Raw genomic sequence first — 23,699 nt, 5'->3', positions numbered from 1 at the left:
ATCAGAATTATTTGACAGTTCAAGTCTAAACAAGGTATAGCTTTTCACTTTTCCAAAGACAAAGGCATAAATTTTTAGTTTTTGGAGGCACAGTTACAAATACCTCTAAGTTTATAAGAATATTAATGTCATACACACGTATTTCTCATCTGCTGCATTTAAATGTGGGCATTGTAGCTAAGGGAGCTGTGAAAAATGAAAATATTTCTCCTTATTTTTCAGAATGTTCACTAATAATATAAATAAAGACTTTTTTGTGTGTTCATTTTTTTCCCTTCTTGGTGTCTAACTGCAGCCATTTCTACCAGTTATCATACTTTAATGCAAATGAATACTGTACCTTCTTTTTACCTATTCCTGTTTCCTTTGCTTTCCTTTCCTTTCTTCGCTTCCTTCCTTCCTTCTTTCTTTTTTTGTCTCCTAAGACCAGTCAATACATTTTCAATGTATGTTCATTTTGGGAAACAATGGAAGCAAACCAATATCAAGGTGGTCCCAGGTTAGCTCTCCATTTCCTCTGTAATATTACACAGAGACTTGGTGAAAGGTTCCTGCTCCAGCCAAATTACCCATTCACAGAACAGGCCACCTTGGCAGTCTGTGTGGCACCCTCTCTCTTGTCTCATGGCCATAGGCTTGTCTACAGTGCTTTCTTCCCCATATTCATTATTTGGTCTACTGCACCCACACATGGTACCCCTATACTGCCAACTGGAGTCTTTCCTTCCTAGCCCCAGGTACAGGTTCAAACTCCTGCATATCCTATAAAAAAGTCTCAAATCAATGTCCTCAATTGGGGGTTTCCTTCATTTTCTTTGAATCCTCATAAATTTTTGTTTTTCCTGGCATTTAATTATAGCCTATCTAATATTAGAGTTATTTGAAGTGTTTCTCCTACTCCCCTTACCATACCGATGTACTCTTAAGAGCAGAGATTCTTTTATTTTCCATTCATCAAAAAATGTAATATGATACCTCAAGTATCTATAAAGATATACAAAGAATTCTACTGTTATTAAAATACACCCTTCATTTGATAATATATATTTTATGCCACTTTATAATACTTTTAAATTTTCCTTTTGGAAGTTGTTTTAAAATAACTTTTAGCCAAGATTTCACAATTTAAGAATGTGATATTCCCAACAAGACTGGCTTATTCCTCTTGGATCCTACTTTGTAGTTGTTCATTAAAGTTGAGGTGCTTCAATATAAAACTTGCTCCCTTACTGCTTAGATGCTATAAGATTATTTTTTCAAAATACTAGACCTATACACAAGCTAGTACAGCTGCCGTCCAAATAGTCGACACAGAATGGAAAGCAAAGCTTTTCTCCAGGAAGAAGATTAAGTCTGAGGCATCTGAAATGCTCCTGCATTACATTTATATAAAGATACTTATCTCTAAACAGCCTTCAAATATTCATTTGTTCTTCTCTATGCTATCCACAAAGTGCTAGGAACATGTCAGAAAAAGACTCTGTTCAACTAGTTGTCAACTGGGAAGCACTTATCTAGAAGTTTCCTCTTAAAATTAAAATACTCCCTTTGACATGAATGGAGAAGTAAAGGCAGAAATGCAATGTTCCTTATTCCATCTACCATGCTAAAAGCCAGAGCAAACATTCTTTTTAAAGCACTTTTAGAGAGAAAATGAGTGAAAATATCATTAAGAGTGACAAAACATGACAGACACCTAACTCTGGGAAATGAACAAGGGGTATGGAAAGGGAGGTGGGCGCGGGGGTGGTGAAGTGACTGGGTGATGGGCACTGAGGGGGGCACTTGGTGGGATGAACACTGGGTGTTATGCTAAATGTTGGCAAATTGAACTCCAATAAAATAAATAAATAAATAAATAAATAAATAAATAAATAAATAAATAATAAAGCACTTTTGTTTTCACTAATTATAAAAGATATAATTTCTATAGCAAAGGAATGGCACTTTTGGTTTCTTTACTAAACTCGCAGTTGAAATATTAATAGGTCATATCAATTGTCAAAATCTTATGTTTTATCATTTTAATAATATATACTGCATTTGTTCTCATTCCATACCCCTGGTATATCATGTGAATTAATGGTGCTTGCTATTTCCACTTTTTACAACATTGTCACTAAACATTTTATATTGAGTATATACTAACTCAACATTTTAATAAAATTCTTTAGACAACTTACCAAAGGATATTTTAATTTAAAAGAGTATATGGACATATTCAATCTACTAAACTATTTAATCCTAAACTATTTAAATATGTAAACACAATCGTTCAAATCAAATTCATGTCTTCAGGTCTAAAAAGAATAAAGTAAATGGCACATTCATATCCATGCCTAACTAAAATCAAATAACTCTGTTCTTGATGTTTTTATATTTTATTGAGTAAATGATATTTATAAAAAACTGAATTTTTAATCAGACTGCTCATCTAAGAAGCAACTGACTAAACAGAAATCAGAAACTGGTAAACATACCGAAGCTTGGAGAAAACTGAGAGGACAGCATTAGGAGTCAAAGCTTGAAATATTTTTTTAAGATTTTTTTCTTTATGAAATCAAAATATTACTAGGTGTTTATATCATTTCTTTTCCATTTCTTTCCTTCCTTCCCACCTTCCACTCTGTAAAAATACCAAACAATCACAACATAAGATGTACCTGTTGGAAGAGGTTCTGCGAGTTTTTCTTTCATGGAATGATGGAATGACAGACAACTCTTTGTAAGCACGATGTCATCCAGGGCAATATCCCCATGGTGTCCTTCACCAACTCTGCCTTCAAATTTGAGTTGGAAGTCCTCATCACCAGACAGTGATAGTTCTTTCTGCTGCCAGAAATTGCCTTGTTCTACGGTGAGTTTAAGTAGGACCCTTGTTTGGTTCGAGAATGATACCTGGATCAAGGCAAGTGCCCCAATGCCATTTCCGTACATGTGATAATGAAAAATTATCTGTAACCAAAAATAGGAATATTGCATTTAATTAGTACAACTATACTTTACTTTATATTATATCGCCCTCTCCTTTGTGAACAGACTCCTAAAGGAAAAAGGAAAACTAGATCTGCATGTCCTATTGTTCTGTGAGTGAAGTTAGGCCAGCCTTAAATTAGAAGTTATAGTATATGGAAAACAAAGCAGTAAGAATCAAATAAGATTTGGGGGGAAAATTGAGCAGAGTTTATTTTTCATCTGACTTTTAAATGCAGACTCCTTGATAAACTCTTAAAGTCCACTGTCTAAGGAATAAAATATCATGAAAAGTAATTCATTGTCTAAGGACTTCCCATGATTAAGCAATAGTAGGAAGTAAAGAAGACCATTTTCAGTCTCATAAATTTTTTTATATATTTATTTTTTATTGGTGTTCAATTTGCCAACATATAGAATAACACCCAGAGCTCATCCCATCAACTGCCCCCCTCAGTGCCCTTCACCCAGTCACCCCCACCCCCCACCCACCTCCCTTTCTACCACCCCTAGTTCGTTTCCCAGAGTTAGGAGTCTCTCATATTTTGTCTCCCTTTCTGATATTTCCCACTCATTTTTTCTCCTTTCCCCTTTATTCCCTTTCGCTATTTTTTCCTTTCACTATTTTTTATATTCCCCAAATGAATGAGACCATATAATGTTTGTCCTTCTCCGATTGACTTATTTCACTCAGCATAATACCCTCCAGTTCCATCCACATCAAAGCAAATGGTGGGTATTTGTTGTTTCTAATGGCTGAGTCTCATAAAATTTAAATCATTTTCTTTAAAATAGTAGAGTATGCTGTTGCTTATTCTACTATATTCTTGCACTTGAAACACACTTTTAGTCTGACAAGATCTTCAGGACTCTACTATATGCCATCAAACTACCAGAACAGCATTACCCAAATTTAGTTGAAATGCTAGAAACATGATGGCAGAGAGCAGCCTAGGGTATTTTCCCACCAAAGAAAAATTAATATAAGTATTTGCAAGTATTAACATCCTAATGTTTCAAAGATGGGAGTTCACCAGATTTTTAGTAATTATCACACAGAAGGGAAAAGTCAGGGGAAGTTCTCAAAGAAACAACAGTGCAGGTTAGAAATAATAGGAACTCAAGAGCATTTTCAAGCTTTTGTCTTGTCATGTATATGAATGAACACAGTAAAGGTGAATGATCACGCAGGAAAAAGACATTTTTATTGAAACACTAATAGTCATGGATATTACACTCTAGAGAAAGAAAGAAACGAAGGTGCTTAAGGGTAAAGAATTTGATTAAACAAAATATGCAATGCACACTTCAAAAAGCATCAACTGAGAATAGGTAAGCCATGTGAAGTGACTCTACTCAAATTTCCCAGCTGATGAAATCTGCAGGTACTCTTCTGTAATCCAAAATGGTTCCTTCTGTTGACAAACCTTTCCAACACGAGCTCTGTGATCATTATGACTTGTTCTGGGAGAGGACACATGAAATCTGGGTCACATGACTCCTTAGAGTAAGAACACAAGGGGCTTAGGCCTGTCTGATTGGCATAACATGTCTTTTTGGATCCCCTGCAGTCACAGATATGGTCTTTCTAGGGCTCTGCCTTATTTTGTCTTATTTGTGCAACAAATCTCAGGCCCATGTTTCATGTCACAGGAAATATTTCCCTGTCTTCTTGAGGTCACTTTTTGAATGATCCTATGTAGCTAGCACGCAAACAAACATATAAACCCCTCTATTTTTACAGAAAATACTTGACAACAACACGGTCTAATCACAGGGTATTGTGAGGGAATAAAACTCTTCTAAGTACTAAATTCTTGTAGAGAGGCACTTTCAATGGAAATTTCAGAGTTACTCAAAGGTCTCATCTCTACCCACATCCATCTGTCTCATTCCTCCCACCCCTCATCCCTCAAAAGGAAGAAAAATCTTCAATTTGATTTTGTTCTGCTTGAAGGTATTCTACAAGGTCAAGTGACAGAAAGGATTTTCATGAAAATTTGGGAGGTCACTATTGCTTACCTGATATACATATTTTTTATATGAGCGACACAATCATTCCCAGCATGACCTTTCCTCACTTCTTTGTATTCAATCTATATCATAAATATTCATAAAATAAACCATTCATCATTAATTTTTTTGACATTTCTTCTAGGCATATTTCATTATTCTCACACAGGTGTTTAAAACAGTAGGGACTACAGTTCCAGGACCAGGGCAAAATAGAGAGAGATAAAATCCTGAGTTGCTAGAGTATGAAAAACAAACCTTTGGAGCGTTTTCACAAGAAGCCTACATAGAAAAGCTGAGAAGTCAAGCTGGAATTCTATACATTTTATATTTAATTTTTAATTAGCTTTCTAAGACTAAAACAAATTTGCAAATTTCAGAATATGTTATGGATATAGAGAGATATATAAAGACTTAAAATATAAAAATTCGGTATGCTTGGGCTTTGTTTTTGAGAAAGTTATCAAGTAATTTGGAAAACAACAAAAACAGACAGAAATATATTTGATTAAAACTCTTTTTTGGGGGGACAGCCCGGGTGGCTCAGCAGTTTAGCGCCGCCTTCAGCCCAGGGCATGATTCTGGAGACCCGGGATGGAGTCCCACATCAGGCTCCCTGCATGGAGCCTGCTTCTCTCTCTGCCTGTGTCTCTGCCTCTTTCTTTCTCTCTTTCTTTTTTCTTTTTCTTTCTTTCTTTCTTTCTTTCTTTCTTTCTTTCTTTCTTTCTTTCTTCTTTCCTTCCTTTCTTTCTTTCTTTCTTTCTTTCTTTCTTTCTTTCTTTCCTTCTTTTTTTCTTTCTTTCTTCTTCTTTCTTTTCTTTTCTTTTTTCTTTCTTTCTTTCTTTCTTTCTTTCTTTCTTTCTTTCTTTCTTTCTTCTTTCTTTCTTTCTTTCCTTTCTTTCTCTCTGTCTCTCTGTCTCGTGAATAAATAAATAAAATCTTTAAAAAAACACTTTTTTTTTTTGCCAAACACGCTAGATAAATTTTAATGTTACTCTGTTTGTTATATCTACTCTAGACTGTTGAGTTATCTCTCTACAACTCTAATCATGAAAATTCTATCAAATGTCCCTGAAGAAATAGAAATGAGGTTACCCGTTGAGAGTTAAACTATGAAACCAACTTAAGATAAGACAGAAAAACATCCAATACAAACTAAAAGTATAACATGTATTAAAAGCACAACAATGGTAGGAAGTCAGTATATATACTGGTCAGTATAAAACAGAGATGCAAACATCTGTAATGGGTGCAGGTTATTTGAGGAGCTTTGGAGTACAGTTTAGAGCTTTGTAGCAGAGCCAGGTACACAAAAATATTACATCTGGATGACAATAAAGATTTCAATCATCTTATTGTCTCCCAGCCTGTCTTGGTCTCTTTGATCAGCTGGCAAATTTTTGGATGTAATTTGCTTTCCTTTCAGTGTGTAGACCCTGGAGAAAACACCAGTCCAACTATGTGTGTTCAGATCCTACAGAAATCACATTTCTCATTGTAGATATAAATAGATGGCACATTTATTCATATACCATTCTTATAAGCAAAATTCTTGTGAAGTCATCCCTGAGCATTTAATTTACATTATGTGTAAAGTGAAGTTTATATCCTAATTCAGCTAACTTAAATCCTTTGTGAAGTAAAAACAATCAATAGAGAGACAGGGAGGACCTGAAAATACACAGTCATCATAGAGGCTGGTTGTCCCAAAGAGCAATACAATCCTATTTATATTTTTAGTAGTACTAACATTTTCCTTTAAAAGTTCCAAGGGATAATGGCCAAACCATCTTTTCTTCTTGCCTATAGAAGTTCTTCTACCTTCTTTAGGGCTAATTTTAGTCTTTACTTTTTCATGAAGTCTTCTTCAACCATTTGATAGTGGCTCCAACTATCTCTAACATTCATTCCTGGGAATATTTAACTATAAACTGCTTGAATTTTCTTTCTGATGGTGACATTCTCCTAATTATAGTAAGTACTAATTCGTTGAGGGGAAGCAGCTGCCTTTTACTTATTTTGTACTATGCATAGTTACAGATAATAACCATGAAGTTTTCCAGTAGTTTCCAAATTCAAATATCTATGGAATTCATCAATAGGATAATGCTTTCCATGGTTTTAACAGCCCTCCTCTTTCATTCTTGTTTTACTTTCTCCTTCCCATACATGTCCTAGGTTGAAGAAATTCATGTTTCAGCTTTGGTTTGATCCTGGTCATTGCATTTTCTGTATTACCTCTATCAGCAGTCACTTATAACATTTCTGGATTTTTTTCTCACCTTGTAGTTTTTGTTTCATCTACTTATGACTGGGCTTGAAATTCTGGCTGCTATCATGGGCTGCTGAGGGAACCAGCTCTTTATGAAGATGTAATGTCCAGAGGAGTTTCGTATGGTGTGATCAGCAGCTGGCTCCATGCCTACAGCAGGGATGCTGCTAACTTTCAGATTCCAGTCAAAGTCATCATCCTGATCCTGCTCCCAAGAACAAAGGTCAAATTCAAAATCACAGCGCCCATTTGAGGTACCTGGAAAACATTTCCCAAATTAGGGTAGAGAGAAAAAGAAAATTAGCTGACTTTAAGATGCCATACAAAATTACAGTGATCTTGATCCATCATGTAGTACTCAACACCTTGGAATATTATCCTGACACTAGCATTAAAATAGAATATTTTAAACTTAGGTTTAGTAATTAATGTTTCAGCATTTTATCTTATTTGGAAAAGATTTAGATATCAATAAATTCAACCCAATTTATTATTTGACCTAGTAAAACGTCAAAGTTTTATGTTACCAAATATTTTGAAAGCTATTTAATAGTTTGTCTACTATGCTTTTTATCTTTCAACCAACTTGACTTGTTCTAACAATTACCCATGAAAATTTCCTGAGACAAAAATCAACCATTATCTTAAATCACTTTTGCTGGCAAACTGCACCACTTGCAACATGAATTTAACTAATAAGCTCAGGTAAAATAAAAGCTAATTATCAAGAGAGGCTTAGGAAGATGTGGGAGTAGGATAGTTCACAATTGGTTACTACTTGGTTTTTAGAAACTAAGTTTTCTAAGAATTCAAATTATGATAAATGTAATTAAGATGCTAGAATGGATCAGGGAAGCCACTCTGTATATGAGAAAGTAAGAGATGCATAAAAAGGCATAAAGAATGAAAATAGGAATGAAATTTTTGTTAAGGGAAAAGAAACTAATCTTGTCCTAAAATGAAACTGGTTATTTAGAGAGAAAAAACTTACAACAAAATCTGCATTGAAAAAGAAAAAGAAAAAAAATGTAAAAGATCTGTGAAGGAGAAGGGTGCCTGGGGGGCTCAGTTGGTTAAGAACCTGCCTTCAGCTCAGGTCATGATCTCAGGGTCCTGGACTGAGTCTAGCACCAGGCTGTCTGCACAGTTGAGTCTGTTTCTCCATCCCACTCTCCTTCTATGTTCTCTCTCAAATACATAAATAAAATTAAAAAAAAAAAAAAAAGATTTGTGAAGGAGATGCTCTGGAAAATTTTTTTCCGGGGTCAGGATCAATTAGGATTGTAATAAATGAGTTTTAAAAGTACACTGCTATAAAACTGAAAGTTGACTTTTCTCTCTGCTAAAAAGACAAAGTTCTTTTGGAACACTGCTCTGCTCTTAATAAGAAATTGTAAGCAAAGTTTCTGTTTTGTCCTTATCAGATCTCTGACTACATGAAACAGTTAAAACTTCTCAAAATTAAAGGAGCTAAGTTTTGCTAACAACTACATAACCTGATGTTTTTTGCCTTTGGAACCCTTTGCTACCACCTCAGTTAAATAAATAATGAAACATTAAGTTTAATAGTAATCTGTGATCCTATTTAGGCATATGCTTTAGGACCTTCTGACATTTTTAATAAATTTCTCAAACATTCAAATTCTCAATAAAGTCTTTTTGACTAAAAAAAAAAGGAATATTTTAGTGTGTTACACAGAGCTATTTCCATGGCTTGTGGAAGTTTATTTCTCCACAAATCTGGTTCCCCCTCCCAAAATCAATAAGAAGCTATTTTAGCATTACACACACTTCCTCCTCCAAGTACCTATTTGGTCAATGTAATTTTCTTTCTTCTTTCTTCTCATCTTTGCTCCTCAGGTCCTGGTAGGGAATTTGGGAAGCTTCTTATTCTATTCGATACACTTTTGGCTTGGGAAATGCTGCCTAAAGCAAAAGTTATTAATCACTGTAATTGTTTTCTAAAACATAATCCTTATTTTAGAGATGAGAAAATTGTGAAAAAGTAAAAAGTGTACTAATTGGAATTTATTATAATAAGCCACAGAAATTAATTGGTTTAAGTTGCATGAAATACCAACTCTCTCTCCCAGGTCCCTAACGATATTTTATTACAAACACTGCTTAAATGTTTTCTTCCACTTCTAGAATAGTAAGACTTAATGAGTTCAACTATGACCTTTGATTTTTTGCCTGATAGATCTATCCATTTCTGATAGATGGGTGTAGAAGTCTTCAGCTATGATAGTGGATTCATCTATTCTCCTTGCAATTCTATTAGTTTTTGTGTCATGTTGTTTGACATTCTACTGTTAGGTGCATACATATTAAGAATGGTCTTGCCTCCTTGAGGAAGCAAGGGCATTATTATGTAATGTCCTTATTTATCCTTGGTAATTTGAGAAGTTTTTATCTTTGCTTCCTCTCCAAGGCTCTCTTTCCCTTAGGTAAATCTGAGTTTCTGATTTATATCATTTTCCTTCCTCTAAAAACATTTTTTATTTTTTGCAAAGTAAGTTTTCTGGGGAAAACAAAAACAAAAACAAAAACCTCAATCTGTGTTTGTCTGAGACAGTATTTGTCCTTCAATTTGAAGGATGACTTCATTGGGTGCAAATTCCAGGTTGGTAGTTCTTTGTTGTTTTTCTCCCACAACACCTTAAATATTTCAGTCTACTTTCTTCTCATTTGTACAATTTCAGAGATGTATACTCCTTACCTTTGTTCTTCTTTGGGTAAAGTGTCTTATTCCTCTGATTTCTCTAAGGATTTCACTGATTTTCTGTATCTTAGGAATGATATGCGTAGGCATAGGGTTTTTTGTTTTGTTTTTGTTTTTTCCTTTATCCTGCTTCATGTTCTCTGCTGTGGTTTTCTGTCCAACATTCATTTGGTGGGAAATTCACAGTCATTATTCTTCCAAAAGTTTCTTCCGTTCCTTTTTCTCTTCCTTCTCTTCCTTCTTCTCTTCCTTGTATCCCTACTCTATACATTACACCTCATGTTGTAAAGTCCTTGGACAATCTGTTGTGTTTTCTCAGTCTTTGTTCTCTCTGCTTTTCAGTTTTGGAAGTTTCTGTTGTAATGTCCTCTAGCTCAGATATCATTCTTCAGCTGTGTCCAGGCTACCAATAAGCCCTTCAAAGCCATTCTTCACTTCTGTCACAATGTTTTTGAGCTCTAGGATTTTTTTCTGATTCTTTCTCAGGACCTCCATCTCTCTATTTACATTGCCCATCTTTGCTTACATGCTGTTTTATCCACTAGAGGTCTTAGCATATTAACCATAGTTATTTGAAATACCTGGTCTGGGATCCCTGGGTGGCGCAGCGGTTTGGCGCCTGCCTTTGGCCCAGGGCGCGATCCTGGAAACCCGGGATCGAATCCCACGTCGGGCTCCCGGTGCATGGAGCCTGCTTCTCCCTCTGCCTGTGTCTCTGCCTCTCTCTCTCTCTCCCTCTCTGTGACTATCGTAAATAAAAAAAAAAAAAATTTGAAATACCTGGTCTGATAATTCCAACATCCCTGTCATGTATCTTTCTTGTGCTTTCTCTGTCTCTTCAAATTTCAGGTTTTTGTCTTGGTTTTTATTTTTATTGTCTTTTAGTATATCATGGGATATTTTCTTCATAACTGGAAATGATATACTGGATAAAAAGAACTGCTTGTAGATAGGCCTTAGTCTGGGGAGAGGGGAAGTATTCTATTGTTCTATGATTAGTTCTCAGTTTGTGAGTGAACCTGTACCTCTAGACTGTGAACTTCACAAGGGTTTGTCAGGGTGAGAAACCCCTTTTTCCCCCTCTTCCTCCCCTTAGGTGGAACAGGACAACTAGAGAGGGTGAGCAATGGAAATTTCCCCTCCACCAGTTCAATTAGGCTCTGATAATACCCTGGCAGTTTAGGCTTTCATTATCTGAGGGAAAATATTTTTAGGAAGAATAGAGTGCTCTGTGATACTTCAAAATGTTTTTTTCAGAGTGCCTGGGTGGCTCAGTCAGTTAAGCATCTGCCTTCAGCTCAGGCCATGATCCTGGGGTACTGGGTTTGAGCCCTGCCTCGTTGCTGAGCAGGGAGCTTGCTTCTCCCTCTCCTTTTGCCCCTGCTCATGTACTCTCTCTCTCATTCACTCTCCCTCAAATCAAAATGATTTTCCCCCTCCTCCTATTTGAAGCAGGTAAGGATTTTTCTCTGATATTTACTGGGAACCTGGTCAAAATCTTCATAATGTTATATTTATACATAATATTGTAAATAAATATTATAAATATAACTCTTACAATATTATAGCATGTCCTGATAAGTGGGTTTCCTGAAGTTTTTAGCTCTTGGGCTTGTCTATATGGCAGCTCCAGCATTTCCATCAATGCCAATTCAGCCTTTCCTACCTGGATACTGGTTCCTCTACTGGATTCTGCTCCTGAATCTCTAATCTGATAACATGTGACTCCCTATATTACCTTGCCTCTGTTCAATCTTGGGAACATTTTTCCTGTGTCCTCCCATCTTTTATGGATTCAATAAAGTTCTTGATTTTCTTTTTAGTCTGTTCAGCCTTTGACTTGTTAGAACAGAGAGTTGTGACTTCCAAGATCATCATACACAGAGTTTGAGACTAGGAACTACACAAACATCTTCCTATAATTCTGTTGGTAAGTTATAAAGCTATAAAAGTAAGTGATGATGTTGTAAAACTGAGCACTGTGTTACTAAGAGCTTGTATCTTATAAAATTGCCCATTTAGGATACATTTCATGTTCTTTATTTTTAAATGCATATGCATGATGCAGCATAAAGCCAATGACCAATTTGATCTTAAGTAATAAAGTGTATACTTTAAAATTCTCTGCATATAGTAATTCTTTATTAAATTCTCTCTGGATATTAAAGTGAAAATGAAAATCTTAAAAATCATAATTATATGTGAGATGGTGTCCAAAAACCAAAACCACTTAAGAAGAATCTAAGCTGCATCATGTTGATAAACATCTACATAAAAACTTGTCTCTTTAAGAAAACTCAATTAAACAAGTACTCAAATATTTTAAGACGTTTAATGTAAACAAGAATGGGAATGATTCTGGCCTTGAAGCTCTCCGGGCCCTGCTCTTCAGCATACAGGCCAAAGGAAGGCAGGTCCACATACCAGCTAAAGCCACAGCAATTTTGGGACAAAGATCCTACACTATTCTATTACATAAGACTCTTTAAGAATTTCCAAATTGTGCTGAGCATCAAAATCATGCCTTTCTTTATGGTTGCATTCTTACAGTTAGCATAGGTCAAATACAATTATTTAAATACAGAAAATAACTTTTATGCTCTTTGTAGCTAATAAGGTGAAAAATTTGAAAATACGTGGGCTCTACTATTGTTTCAATACCATCTGAGTATAAAGGACACTAAGATGAAAGATAATTTTATCACACCCTCCAGCAAAAACACTTGCCCAATAATGAAGAATGGCCTAAATTAATAATTTTCAGTTGTTGAAAGAACAAAAAATTTAAAAGCTTAAGAAAGCATCAAGACTAATATGCTTTTTAAAATGGTTTAATTTAACACTCAGGCTAACACTAATTTTTAATATTTTCAAGAATAGAGAACATTTTTCTGTCTTAATTCTGTTACCAAATGAACAGGATGGCATTTTCTATCCAATTGCTGATTCAATTTTAAAATTTCATTTGAAACATTCTGGTAAGTTACTATTTCCCACAATAGACTAATAATCTCCTTTATTTTATGATACTAAAGTTCTCTTAAGTACCCTTTCAAAGGCCTGGGAGGTAAATACATTAAAATAATAGTGAATCCCAAATCAACATCAAGTTAAGATTCTGAACAGTTGTCCCAGCTAAAAATTATAAAATGAAGTAACTAATTTAGTTGACCTTGTGTTGGAAAATACAGCTCATGAAGCCTAGATTCCCATATAGACTGGCATCCAGAAAGGCCACTTGTATAAAGAAATAATCTGTGCTGGGGAAAAGCAGACTTATTCTGTTTCAGAAATCATACAAATGCTGCTCTATGAATCTCTATCAAGCAAATTCTATTTTTCTTTTGATATGTACCATTGTTTTGAAGATATGTGTCCTTGAAAATTTCAATTCTAATGTGTAGGGTGGAAAATACAATAAGTAGGTATAAGTTGTTTGGATTTCACATCACTGTGGTGAGAGAACAACTTACAATTTGATATTTCACAAATTCCCATGGGTGCCAGGTGGGAAAGGCAGCAGTCTTCTGTGCAGATGCCAATTCCTGTGATTTTATGGAGCTATTAATGCCAGCACCAGACAGGTGTGCCATCGGGAAGACAATGATCACCTTTGTCTATAGTTGTATCATCCATCAAACCAATTTCTACATTTCTAAATGCTATAATTTTTCCATCGATCACTATCTTCATAAACATGAGATATCAGTCTCACTAAAAAAAAGCCTCATAATTTTGAAAGAGCATAATGCAAATCCTTTTAAGATCCAATCATCAAATTCTGAAAATTAAGATCTCACCGTCCTATTCAATTATTCATTTAATATAAATTTATTGAGCATATGCTAGAAGTAAAGCACATTTAGGAAGATAAGAAACTAACTGGAAAGGGGGCTAATGTGTTTTGACCACAATCTGTGGCAGATTCTGAACATTCTCTTTGTTTATGTTATTTTAAGTACCACAACATCTCAGTATAATAGTTATTTCTTTTATTTTGATTGATGAGAAAGCTGAAGTTCAGAGTGTGATACTAAGCAAAATATCACATTATAAGTAGCAGAACTATCAGTTGAAGAATGGTGTAAATGGAACACTGTGCCACTACTTCTCTTTATAATGTGGTATGCAGTGATCCAGGGTGGGGCTGCAAAAAAAGAAAGAAAGAAAGAAAGAAAGAAAGAAAGAAAGAAAGAAACCTACAACTACTACAGGATAAGAAAATTTATGTATCTATGAGGAAATTCTTGAAGAGATCTGTGTCTATAGGTAGACAACTATGGAGAGATGGAAGTTATCCACTTTGGTTTGATTCTTCTTGAGGTAGCCTGATGTAGTTTATCAATTCATCTAAATATGAATGTCCCAGGGATGTCAATTTGTCATCCAAAGGAAGAAGGTTTTGTAGTCAAATGAATATGATGAATCTGATAAATTATATCCTTCTTTGGTAGATTTAAAAACACTAACATATTGTTAACACACTAGCTCTGAGAATTCCCACAATTCTCACAACATGGAAACTATATGACAAAAAATATTCCCAATTTTTCTAAGGGAGCTATGTATTTATATTTACTTATTCATTTAGTAGAACTATGAGTATTGTGTAGATTACTACATTGATGATGCTCAGGACAAGGTTTACAAATGTTATTAAAATAAATAAGAAAAAAGGGAAATTTGAGACGTTAGTTTCCAGTTATAAGTGGGACACTTTCTTAGCTTTGTAACTTTGAGGATTGTATTAGTTTCTTAGCACTTCCATAATAAAGTACAACAAAATGAGCAGCTTTAAACAATAGAGATTCATTCGCTCAAAGCTGCTAAGGCTAGAAGTCTGAAATCAATGTGTCCACAGTGCCACACTCTCCCTCATGGCTCTAGTGGAAAATACTTCCCAGTCTCTTTATAGCTTCTTGTGGTTACTGGCAATCTGAGCATTCCTTGGCTTATAGATACATCCCTTCAATCACATGGCATTTTCTCTGTGTATTTACACTATCTTCCCTCTGGGTGTCTATGTCCATACTTCCCTCTTCTTAAAAGAAAAACAGGCATTGGGTTAGAGAGTACCTTAATCTAATATGACCTCATTTTAACTCAGTACATCTACAAAGACCCTGCTCCCAAACTAAGGTCACATTCACAGGATGTGAGTTTGGGGATGACACTAAACAACCCAGTACTAGAATGATTACATTTTTAAAAGTAACTATCTTGGGCTTTTGAGGTATATTAGCATATCATTAGAAAATTGGGGCACCTGGGTGGCTCAGTCGGTTAAGCATCTGTCTGTGGCTCATGTCATAATCCTGGGAACCCAGGATGGAACCCCACATCAGGCTCCCTGCTCAATGGGGATTCTGCTTCTCCCTCTATCTCTGCCTCTTCCCTCTGCTCTAGTGCTCAAATATTTTTTTTAAAATAAAATAATTATAATAATTATAATTTAGTGTTACTGTAATTAATTTTATGCCTTACATACTGCCTAGAACCAGAACAGGAGTGTTAAAAAGTAATAGTAAATATTAATATAATCTTGATTTTAATGAAAGTATTTCCTTGTTCCCTTTGTTTAATCATCTGTAAGATGTTAAGGTTCTATCATTTTATACATTACAGAAATGGGTGTTGAATTTAAATAAATATTTTAGCACCTGTTATGATTTTTTCGGTAGTTTATCTGTTTACATGAACAGTGTATTACTTCCTTTAAGTGGTGTAATATCCTTACCTCAAAGTGTATGATAAAATGATTCTATTGCTGAATTTGGCTTGCTAGCATTTTAAGTCCTACATTTATATTCACAGGGAGTTTGAATTACAGTTTTCTTACTTTTCTAATTTTTTGGAGGCTTCATTATCAGTGATATATTAGCTTCATAAAATAAATTCAGTCATTTTGTATGGTTAAAATAGTTTCTTTGGCCATTATCAGTTCATTAAAATGTGATAGAACTCAGTAGTATCTATCTCAAGAGACAAAATTGAAGGACATTTGTTGATAACTTTATTTGACAGTTAATGGTCTATTCAGGTTTTCTGCTTCATTAGTTAATTTTGGTCATTTTTCTCAAAGAAAATTAACTATTTCATTGACATTTTCAAACGATCACAGAGTTATTTATTTCTATGTGGTTATTAATTCCCCTTTAACAAGCCTCCATTTATTCAAATGTTTTTTTTCTCCTTTATTAAAATTAAAAATTGGTGTTTTGTTTACCTTATCTGCTTTTAAAAATAATTTTGAGTTTATCATTTGAATTGTTTTTGTGTTTCAAACTATTGCTTCTTTCTCCTGAGTTTCTTAATACTACTTCATTTCTTAAAAATTTTTATTTTTAAATAATTTCAAAACTTATAGAAAAGTTGTAAGGATAGCATAGCACCAGAAATCCTATTTACATTTAAATAACATAAGGGAATAACTGCTACAAATAATTAATTTATTCTAAAAAAATCAACAACTTGGAAGAAATGAGAAAATACCTGTTAAAAAACACCTTAAAACTGGAATAAAGCTGAATATGACTCTATCCATTAAAAAAAATTGAACTCAATACATTTTGCACATATCCAACTTTAATCTCAGATGGCTTCACGGGTGAAATCGTACCAACTTACACAGACTCTCTCAGGATCTAAGGAAAAGAGAACTCTTCCCAACTCTCCTTATGAAGCCAATAAAATGCCAATACAAAGGCAGACAAGCAACTACAAGAACTTTAGAGACCAATATCCCCCATGAATGTTAAGTGCAAAACCTTTAGCAATACATTTTATCCAGGAATGTGTTTGACTTAATGTTCAAAAGTCAAATAATGTAATTCATCACTTTAACACAAAAGGAGAAAAAAAATCATATGATCTTCTCATCTAGATGCAGAAGAAGCACTGATAAAATTCATCACTACTTTATGATAAAATGATGTAAACTAGGAATAAAGGGGAGCTCTTTCAAATGGAGAAACGAGACCTGTGAAAAATATATAGCTATGGTCAGACTTAAATATGAAATACTGCAAAATCACCCTAAGACTGGGAACAGGGTAAGATAGTCCAAAAGCATCCCTTTTACTCAACAACTGTACTTAAAGTTCTAGTTTGTGCAATAAGAATTAAAAAGAAAACACATAAAAGCATGTAAATTGATCAGTTGTCTACATAAAAAAATTCTAAGAAATATGCATGGCAACTTCTAGAACACTAAAAAAATGATAAGGTTTAGGATACAAGGAAAATAAAATAAAATAAATTGTATTTCTATGAATAGGCAGCAAAAGTTTACAGGTTGAAATTAGGAAATAATTTTATTTACAAGACTGTGTAAAGAATAAGGTACTTAGCAATATATTTTTAAGAGACATGTCTAACCTGGACTTGTCTATACAAGATGTCTATACTGGAAACTGAAAAACAGTGTCGAAAGAAATTAGGAAAGATCTAAACAAATGGAAAAGTGGACCACTGGAAGACTCAATATCATTAACATGCAGTTTTTCTCTAGTTTCATTTAGAGATTCAATATGAATCTATATAATAAATCTATCAGGTTCCTATCTGAAATAGAGTCTATTTCTAAAAATTAACACGGATACAGTATATATACAAATAAATATACAAACATGTAATGGAAAGGAGTGTGAAGAACTTTTTGGGGATATATAAATGTTCCATATTTGTGATATATGTGCATGCATTCATCAAAACATCAAATTATGATGTATGTACTATGTATTTTACCTTTAAAAACTAAGAACAAATATCAAATTCTATTTATTTAGCTTGCTTCTAATAGTAATGTATGTTGAAAAAATTTGAACTTGGAATGACTTCTGCATATTCTAGATTTGAGCAATTAAATATAAATATTAAAATTGGTACTAGACTATTGCTGTTGTAGATAAAGGTGACAAATGTGAACATGTGAAATTGGATTAAAATTAGTGGTATCCATATAAATTCATGATAGATGGATGGAAGAATGGATGGGTAGATGGGGGGCTGGCTGGGTAGATTGATGGCTGGGTAGGCAGGCAGATAGACACACAGACAGACATGTGGACATATACATATGTTCACTGGCTCTGTCCACTGAGAAGACCAAGAACCAATGATACGTTACTAAGAAGAATCTTGTTTTTTAAAATAGCATTCTCCACTAAAATGAATCAGAGCTCTTTAGAGCTGATACCAAGTCTGGGGAAGAGAAAAGTGTCAGATGAGCCTGGAATAAAAGGATATGATCAAAAAAGTTTGAGTTTTAAACATTTCAAAAGTTTATATAAAATGGTTTATAGTAGGTTTCCATTAGCTAATCTGGAATAAGCTCATAATCAGTATAACTCATGATAATTATAACACCTTGAATGAAATTTAAATCTATGAGATCATAATATAAATAAAAAAGTAAAGATACAAATAAATAGAGTAAAGGCAAAGCTCTTCTTTATAGTAGAAAATCAATTTATGTGGAATGAAGACATAAGAAAATCATCAGTGGGCTATATGATCCAGCAATTCCACTTCTGGGTACATAAAAAAAAACTGAAGTCAGGAACATGAAGACAAGGCTGCACTCTGATGTACATTATGGTATTATTCACAATAGCCATGATATGGAAACAACCTAAACATATGCTGATGGGAGAACAGATAAAGAAAAAAATGGTATTTACATAAAATGGAATATTATTCAGTCATAAAAGGAAATCCTGCCATATTTGGCAACATGGTTGAATTTGGAATATGCTAAGTGAAATAAGTCAGTCACAGAAAGACAAATACTGCATGATTCCACTTATACGAGGTATCTAAAATAGTCAAACTCAAAGAAGCAGAGTAGGGATGCCTGGGTGGGCTCAGCAGTTAAGCATGTCTGCCTTTAATTCAGGGCATAATTCCAGAGTCCCGGGATTGAGTCCCACATTGGGTTCCCTGCATAGAGCCTGCTTCTTCCTCTGCCTATGTCTCTGCATCTCTCTTTTTGTGTCGCTCATGAATAAAAAAATAAATCTTAAAAAAAAAAAGCAGAGTTGAGTGATGACTGCCAGGAGCTGCGGAGAGGGGCAAATGGGAAATTGCTGCTCAATAGGTGTAAAGTTTCAGTTATGCATGATGAAAAAGCTCTAGAGATCTGCTGTACAATATAGTGCCCTTAGTCAACAATATTTTGTTCACTTAATAATCTGTTGAGGGTAGATCTCATGTTAAATGTTCTTCCTATGGAAGGAAGGAAGGAAAGAAGAAAGAAAATAAATCATCGAGTAGGAGTTAAAACTAGTGGTTGAATGTTTGAAAACCAGGGCAACATATTTTCATAGTCACCAGTATTTGCATATGAATTATTAATTACTTTTAAAAGATGAATTACTTTATAATAGAGATGTGACTGACTGTACCTTAACCAGTTAATCAAAGTAAATATCAGGTATAGTAGGACAAATTAATACCGGGCTTCCTGATATGATGCCCTGAGAAGGACCTGTGATTGCATCTATAATATTCTTTTTTTTAAAGATTTATTTATTATTTATTTTGACAGAAAGAGAGAACACGAGTGGGGAGAGCAGCATAGGGAGAGAGAATTTCCAGCAGACACCCCACTGTGTGGGGAGGCCACCTTGAGATTAGGACTCCAGATGAAGTCAGTTGCTTAAAGACTGAGCCACCCAGGCACCCTTATATCTGTATTCTTGCTAACACATTGAATATTTTATCTAGTTCTAAGAATTAATGACAGAGAAATAATCAAATCTCTCCCAATGATGTGAATATTTCCATTTTTATTTAATTGTGTCAGGCTTTATTTCATGTACTTTGAAGATCTACACAGACACATTTCTCACATAAGTTCTTGATAACTGACTACATTATCTTAATTTTCCTTTTATCATTGTAATTTTTTCAATATAAATACTTTTATATTAATTTATATACTATATATATTTGCTGTCTTTAATACAACAGTTTTAAATATAAAGCCAGCAATAGGGTGGAAGTAAAAGGTTGGAAAAATATACACCCAATTGCTGTATCATGCTTTTTTAATTGATCAGAAATGTTTGCATTTTAGTTGTAATTGTTTGGCTATTTACATTTGATATAATTAATATTATGACAAGATTTAGATCTTTCATTTTATCTTTTTTTTCTATTTTTTAAAATTATTTTTCCCATGTGTTTTTTATTATTATCTTCCTCCTGTGTCCTTGTGAACATTTTTAGTACTCCATTTTAATTCTTCTATTAAGTTTTTAACTGCATCTTTTTATGTTTTAGTGTTGGTCTAATGATTGCATATGCACACTTAAGTATCACTATCTAGAGTTGATATTGTTCTTCATGCAAAATTTTAAGAATTTTGGTACAGTTTAATTTCACTCACCTCTTGTTCCTAGTGCTATTTTTGCCATATTTATCTACATAGGATATAAGAGCCATAAAACAAGTTTTCTTTAGAAAAGTCATGTCTCAAAGAAATTAACAAAAGAGAAAATGTGGCCTTGTATATTTACCCACAAAATTATTTCTAGTTCTCTTCATTCCTTCCTGAAGGTTCAAGTGTCAATCTGGTGTCATTTACTTTTAGCTTGAAACATATCCTTTAAAACCTTTTATAGGGCATCCTGGTTTCACTTATCGAAAAAAATATCTTTATTTTGCCTTAATTTTTGAAGATATTTTCCCTAGATACAAAACTCTATATTGATAGGTCCTCCCCTCCCCCATCTTAGCAAATTAAGTATAATCTTCCAATGTCTTTAGGCCTGGTTTTGGCTTTTGTTTTTCTGACGAGAAAATGATATACTATCAAGTATATGATTATTCTATTTTATATGATTTTTTTCTGGCGTCTTTCAAGATTCTCTCTCTCTCTCTCCCTCTACTTTTTATCAGTTGAATTAGGAGGTACTGAAGTGTAGTGATTTTCGTTTGTCTAGATCATCCTAATTATTTTAAGTTGTTTTCCATAGATATGGAAAGGTTTTGATAATTATTTGTTCACATATTTTTCTGCCTCATTTTTACCCATTTCCTTGTGTTGCTTCATTTACATGTAAGTAAGAATATTTGATGGACTCCTGTGGAACTCTAAGGCACTGATCAGACTATTTTCATGTTTTATCTTCCTAATTAGATAATTTCCAATTAGTAGATTTGTCTTGAAGTTCAATGATCTTTCTCCTGTTGTCTCAATATGCCTTTAAGTCATCCAGTATATTTTATTTCAGATAATGTACTTTTCAATTCTAGAATTTCCCTTTGGTTCTTTTTTCTGTTATTTTTCCTTTTCTCTTTTTTCTTTACCTCCTCCTCTCCTTCTTCTTTTTCTTCTTCTCACTTTTCATTTTCATTATACCTGTTTATTCATTATAGCTATATTCTTATTTAAATCTTCAAACATATTTGTAATACAATGTAACACATTTGTAATTTGTAATTCCTTTAAATCCCCTGTTTACTAAATCTAAGTTTTCTGTCATCTTGGGTTCAATTTCTTTCTTTTTTTAAAAGATTTTATTTATGTATGTGTGTGTGAGAGAAAGGAAGAGCAGAGGGAAAGGGACATACAGACTACATACCAAATCTGGAGCCTGATATGGGGCTCACTGCCATGATTCTGTGTTCATGACCTGAGCCAAAATCAAGAACTGGATGCTTAATCAAGTGAACCTACTAGGCACCCTGGGCTCAATTTCTGTTGATTTGTTGTTGTTGTTGTTCTCTCAAATGTATGTTAATTTTCCTATTTCCTTTTTTTTTTTTTTTTTTTTAGATTTTTATTTTATTTATTCATGAGAGACACACAGAGAGAGGCAGAGACACAGGCAGAGGTAGAAGCAGGCTCCATGCTGGGAGCCTGACATGGGACTTGATCCCCGATCTCCAGGATCACACCCTGGGCTGAAGATGGCGCTAAACCACTGAGCCACTGGGGCTGCCCTGTTTCTTGATATGTGTAATTCTTTTCTTTTTACTTATATTCTGGAATTGCAGATGATACACTGTAGCATATTTGAGCTATGTCATGTTCCTTAAAAATGTATTATACTTTTTACAGTTAATTCCTGACAGATCTTTCTCATCTAATCAGGCTAAGTTTCATTATTGTTTTGGTTAGATATATGAAAGTTTTCCACTTATCCTAAATTATACCCCTTATTCATAACTTGAGGTCTTATCATGGTCTCCTTTGAATGCTTGAAGTGTTTAATAATACCTTTAAACACTGGCTATGTTGGAAATTGAATATGTCTCCAACTTGCATTGCCTCTGGAATAAATATTCTGTCCTTAGCCCTGCACCAAATAGTCTCTCCTTAGAGAGTCTAACTCTTAGATTTTGTGGTTAATACCCACAAAATCTCCTAGGGCAATTGCAGGGACCAATGCCTTTTTCTCAGATAGTCACCCACTTCAGCAGCCAAGAATTCTATTTTCTCTCTCAACTTAGTAACACTGCTATTATTTTTTAACTCTCCTGCTCTGTGATACAAAAATTTCCTCATATAGAAATCTGTGCCAATCTTGGGGCAATCAATCCTGGGGCAATCATGAGCTCATCTTTTGTGTTACCATTTCTCAAGAATCACAGTCCTAAGCTACAGATTGTTTAATGTTTGAAAACAATGGTCTCATATGTTATGTCCCATTCTATTTCTTTTTACAAAGGAACAAGACCAGTAACAGCTTTCTTCTGATAGATGGAAGCACAAGTTCTTCCTTAATATTAATTTATATTCTAATGTCTAAAGTTTTCTTATTCTTTTATTATTGTTTCAATAATAAGCATTCATAGTACGCACACACATTGGTGAGATATAGAAATCTATCCTCTTCCTCTTCTCTCTAGATACAGAGATAGATAGATAGATAGATAGATAGATAGATAGATAGATAGATAGGTCAATGTAGAAATATGCATCCCTCTTGCTAATAGTATGCAAATATGCATACATCTTTTATGCTACTATGTTTAACCTTTTCATATGTATCTTTAATCATCTTTTACATAAATTGTTTAAACTGTAATTACTTAAATCCATTTTCTTTTCTCTTTTATCCAGTAATTATTTAAAGAAGTAAAAAAATTATGTATCTAATTGCCCTGGCATTTTAGCTTAAACTTGAAAATTAATATTTAGTTTTACCACATTTTCAGTAAATAATATGACCTAGTAACTTCTATAATAAACGTAGTAAATTGTCTCCCAAATCTTGAAAATTTGTAAATGTAATAAATATGATTATAAAATAGTTTTAGTGCCCAAAGTTCCATATATAGGTATTAATTTAATGCTATTTAACATACTTTTCAAATACTCTATCCCTTTTTACCTTACAGTTCACCCTTGAACAATAAAAGTTCGAACTGTGTAGATCCACTTACACATGGATTTTTTTCCTATATAATACAGTACTATAAATGTATTTCCATTTATGATTTTCCTCATAACATTTTCTTTCTTATACCAGCTTTAAATACAAAATATGTTCATAAAACTTAAAAAAAAAGCAGATGTTCAACCAACTGAACCACTCAGGCACCCCTGGTATTAAACTTGTAAGACTCTTAAAAAATATTACAAAATATGTGTTAGTAGACTGTTTATGTTATTAGTAAGGCTCCAGTCAATAGCAGGCTACTAGTGAAATTTAGGTAAAGTAAAAGTTACACAGGGATTTTGAAATGCATATGTGGGTGTGTGTGTGT

General features: G+C 33.8%; 1 protein-coding gene across 1 annotated transcript in view; it reads right to left on the bottom strand.

Annotated features, from left to right (window-relative positions):
* Positions 1–2,663: 2,663 nt before the first annotated feature.
* Positions 2,664–23,699, bottom strand: part of LOC112931152 (MAM and LDL-receptor class A domain-containing protein 1) — a 107,777-nt gene continuing 86,741 nt past the window's right edge. Inside the window, exons 6-7 of the mRNA XM_026013661.2 lie at positions 7,269–7,516; positions 2,664–2,955 (exon numbers count right to left, since the gene is read on the bottom strand). Of these exons, the coding sequence (XP_025869446.2) occupies positions 7,284–7,516 (233 nt within the window). The 3' untranslated portion in view covers positions 2,664–2,955; positions 7,269–7,283. The remainder of the gene's footprint in view (positions 2,956–7,268; positions 7,517–23,699) is intronic.

Source organism: Vulpes vulpes, chromosome 2 (assembly GCF_048418805.1).
Source record: "Vulpes vulpes isolate BD-2025 chromosome 2, VulVul3, whole genome shotgun sequence".
Classification (NCBI taxonomy): Eukaryota; Metazoa; Chordata; class Mammalia; order Carnivora; family Canidae; genus Vulpes; species Vulpes vulpes.
Note: the sequence above shows the minus strand (reverse complement) of the source record. Positions and strands in the feature narration are given on the sequence as shown.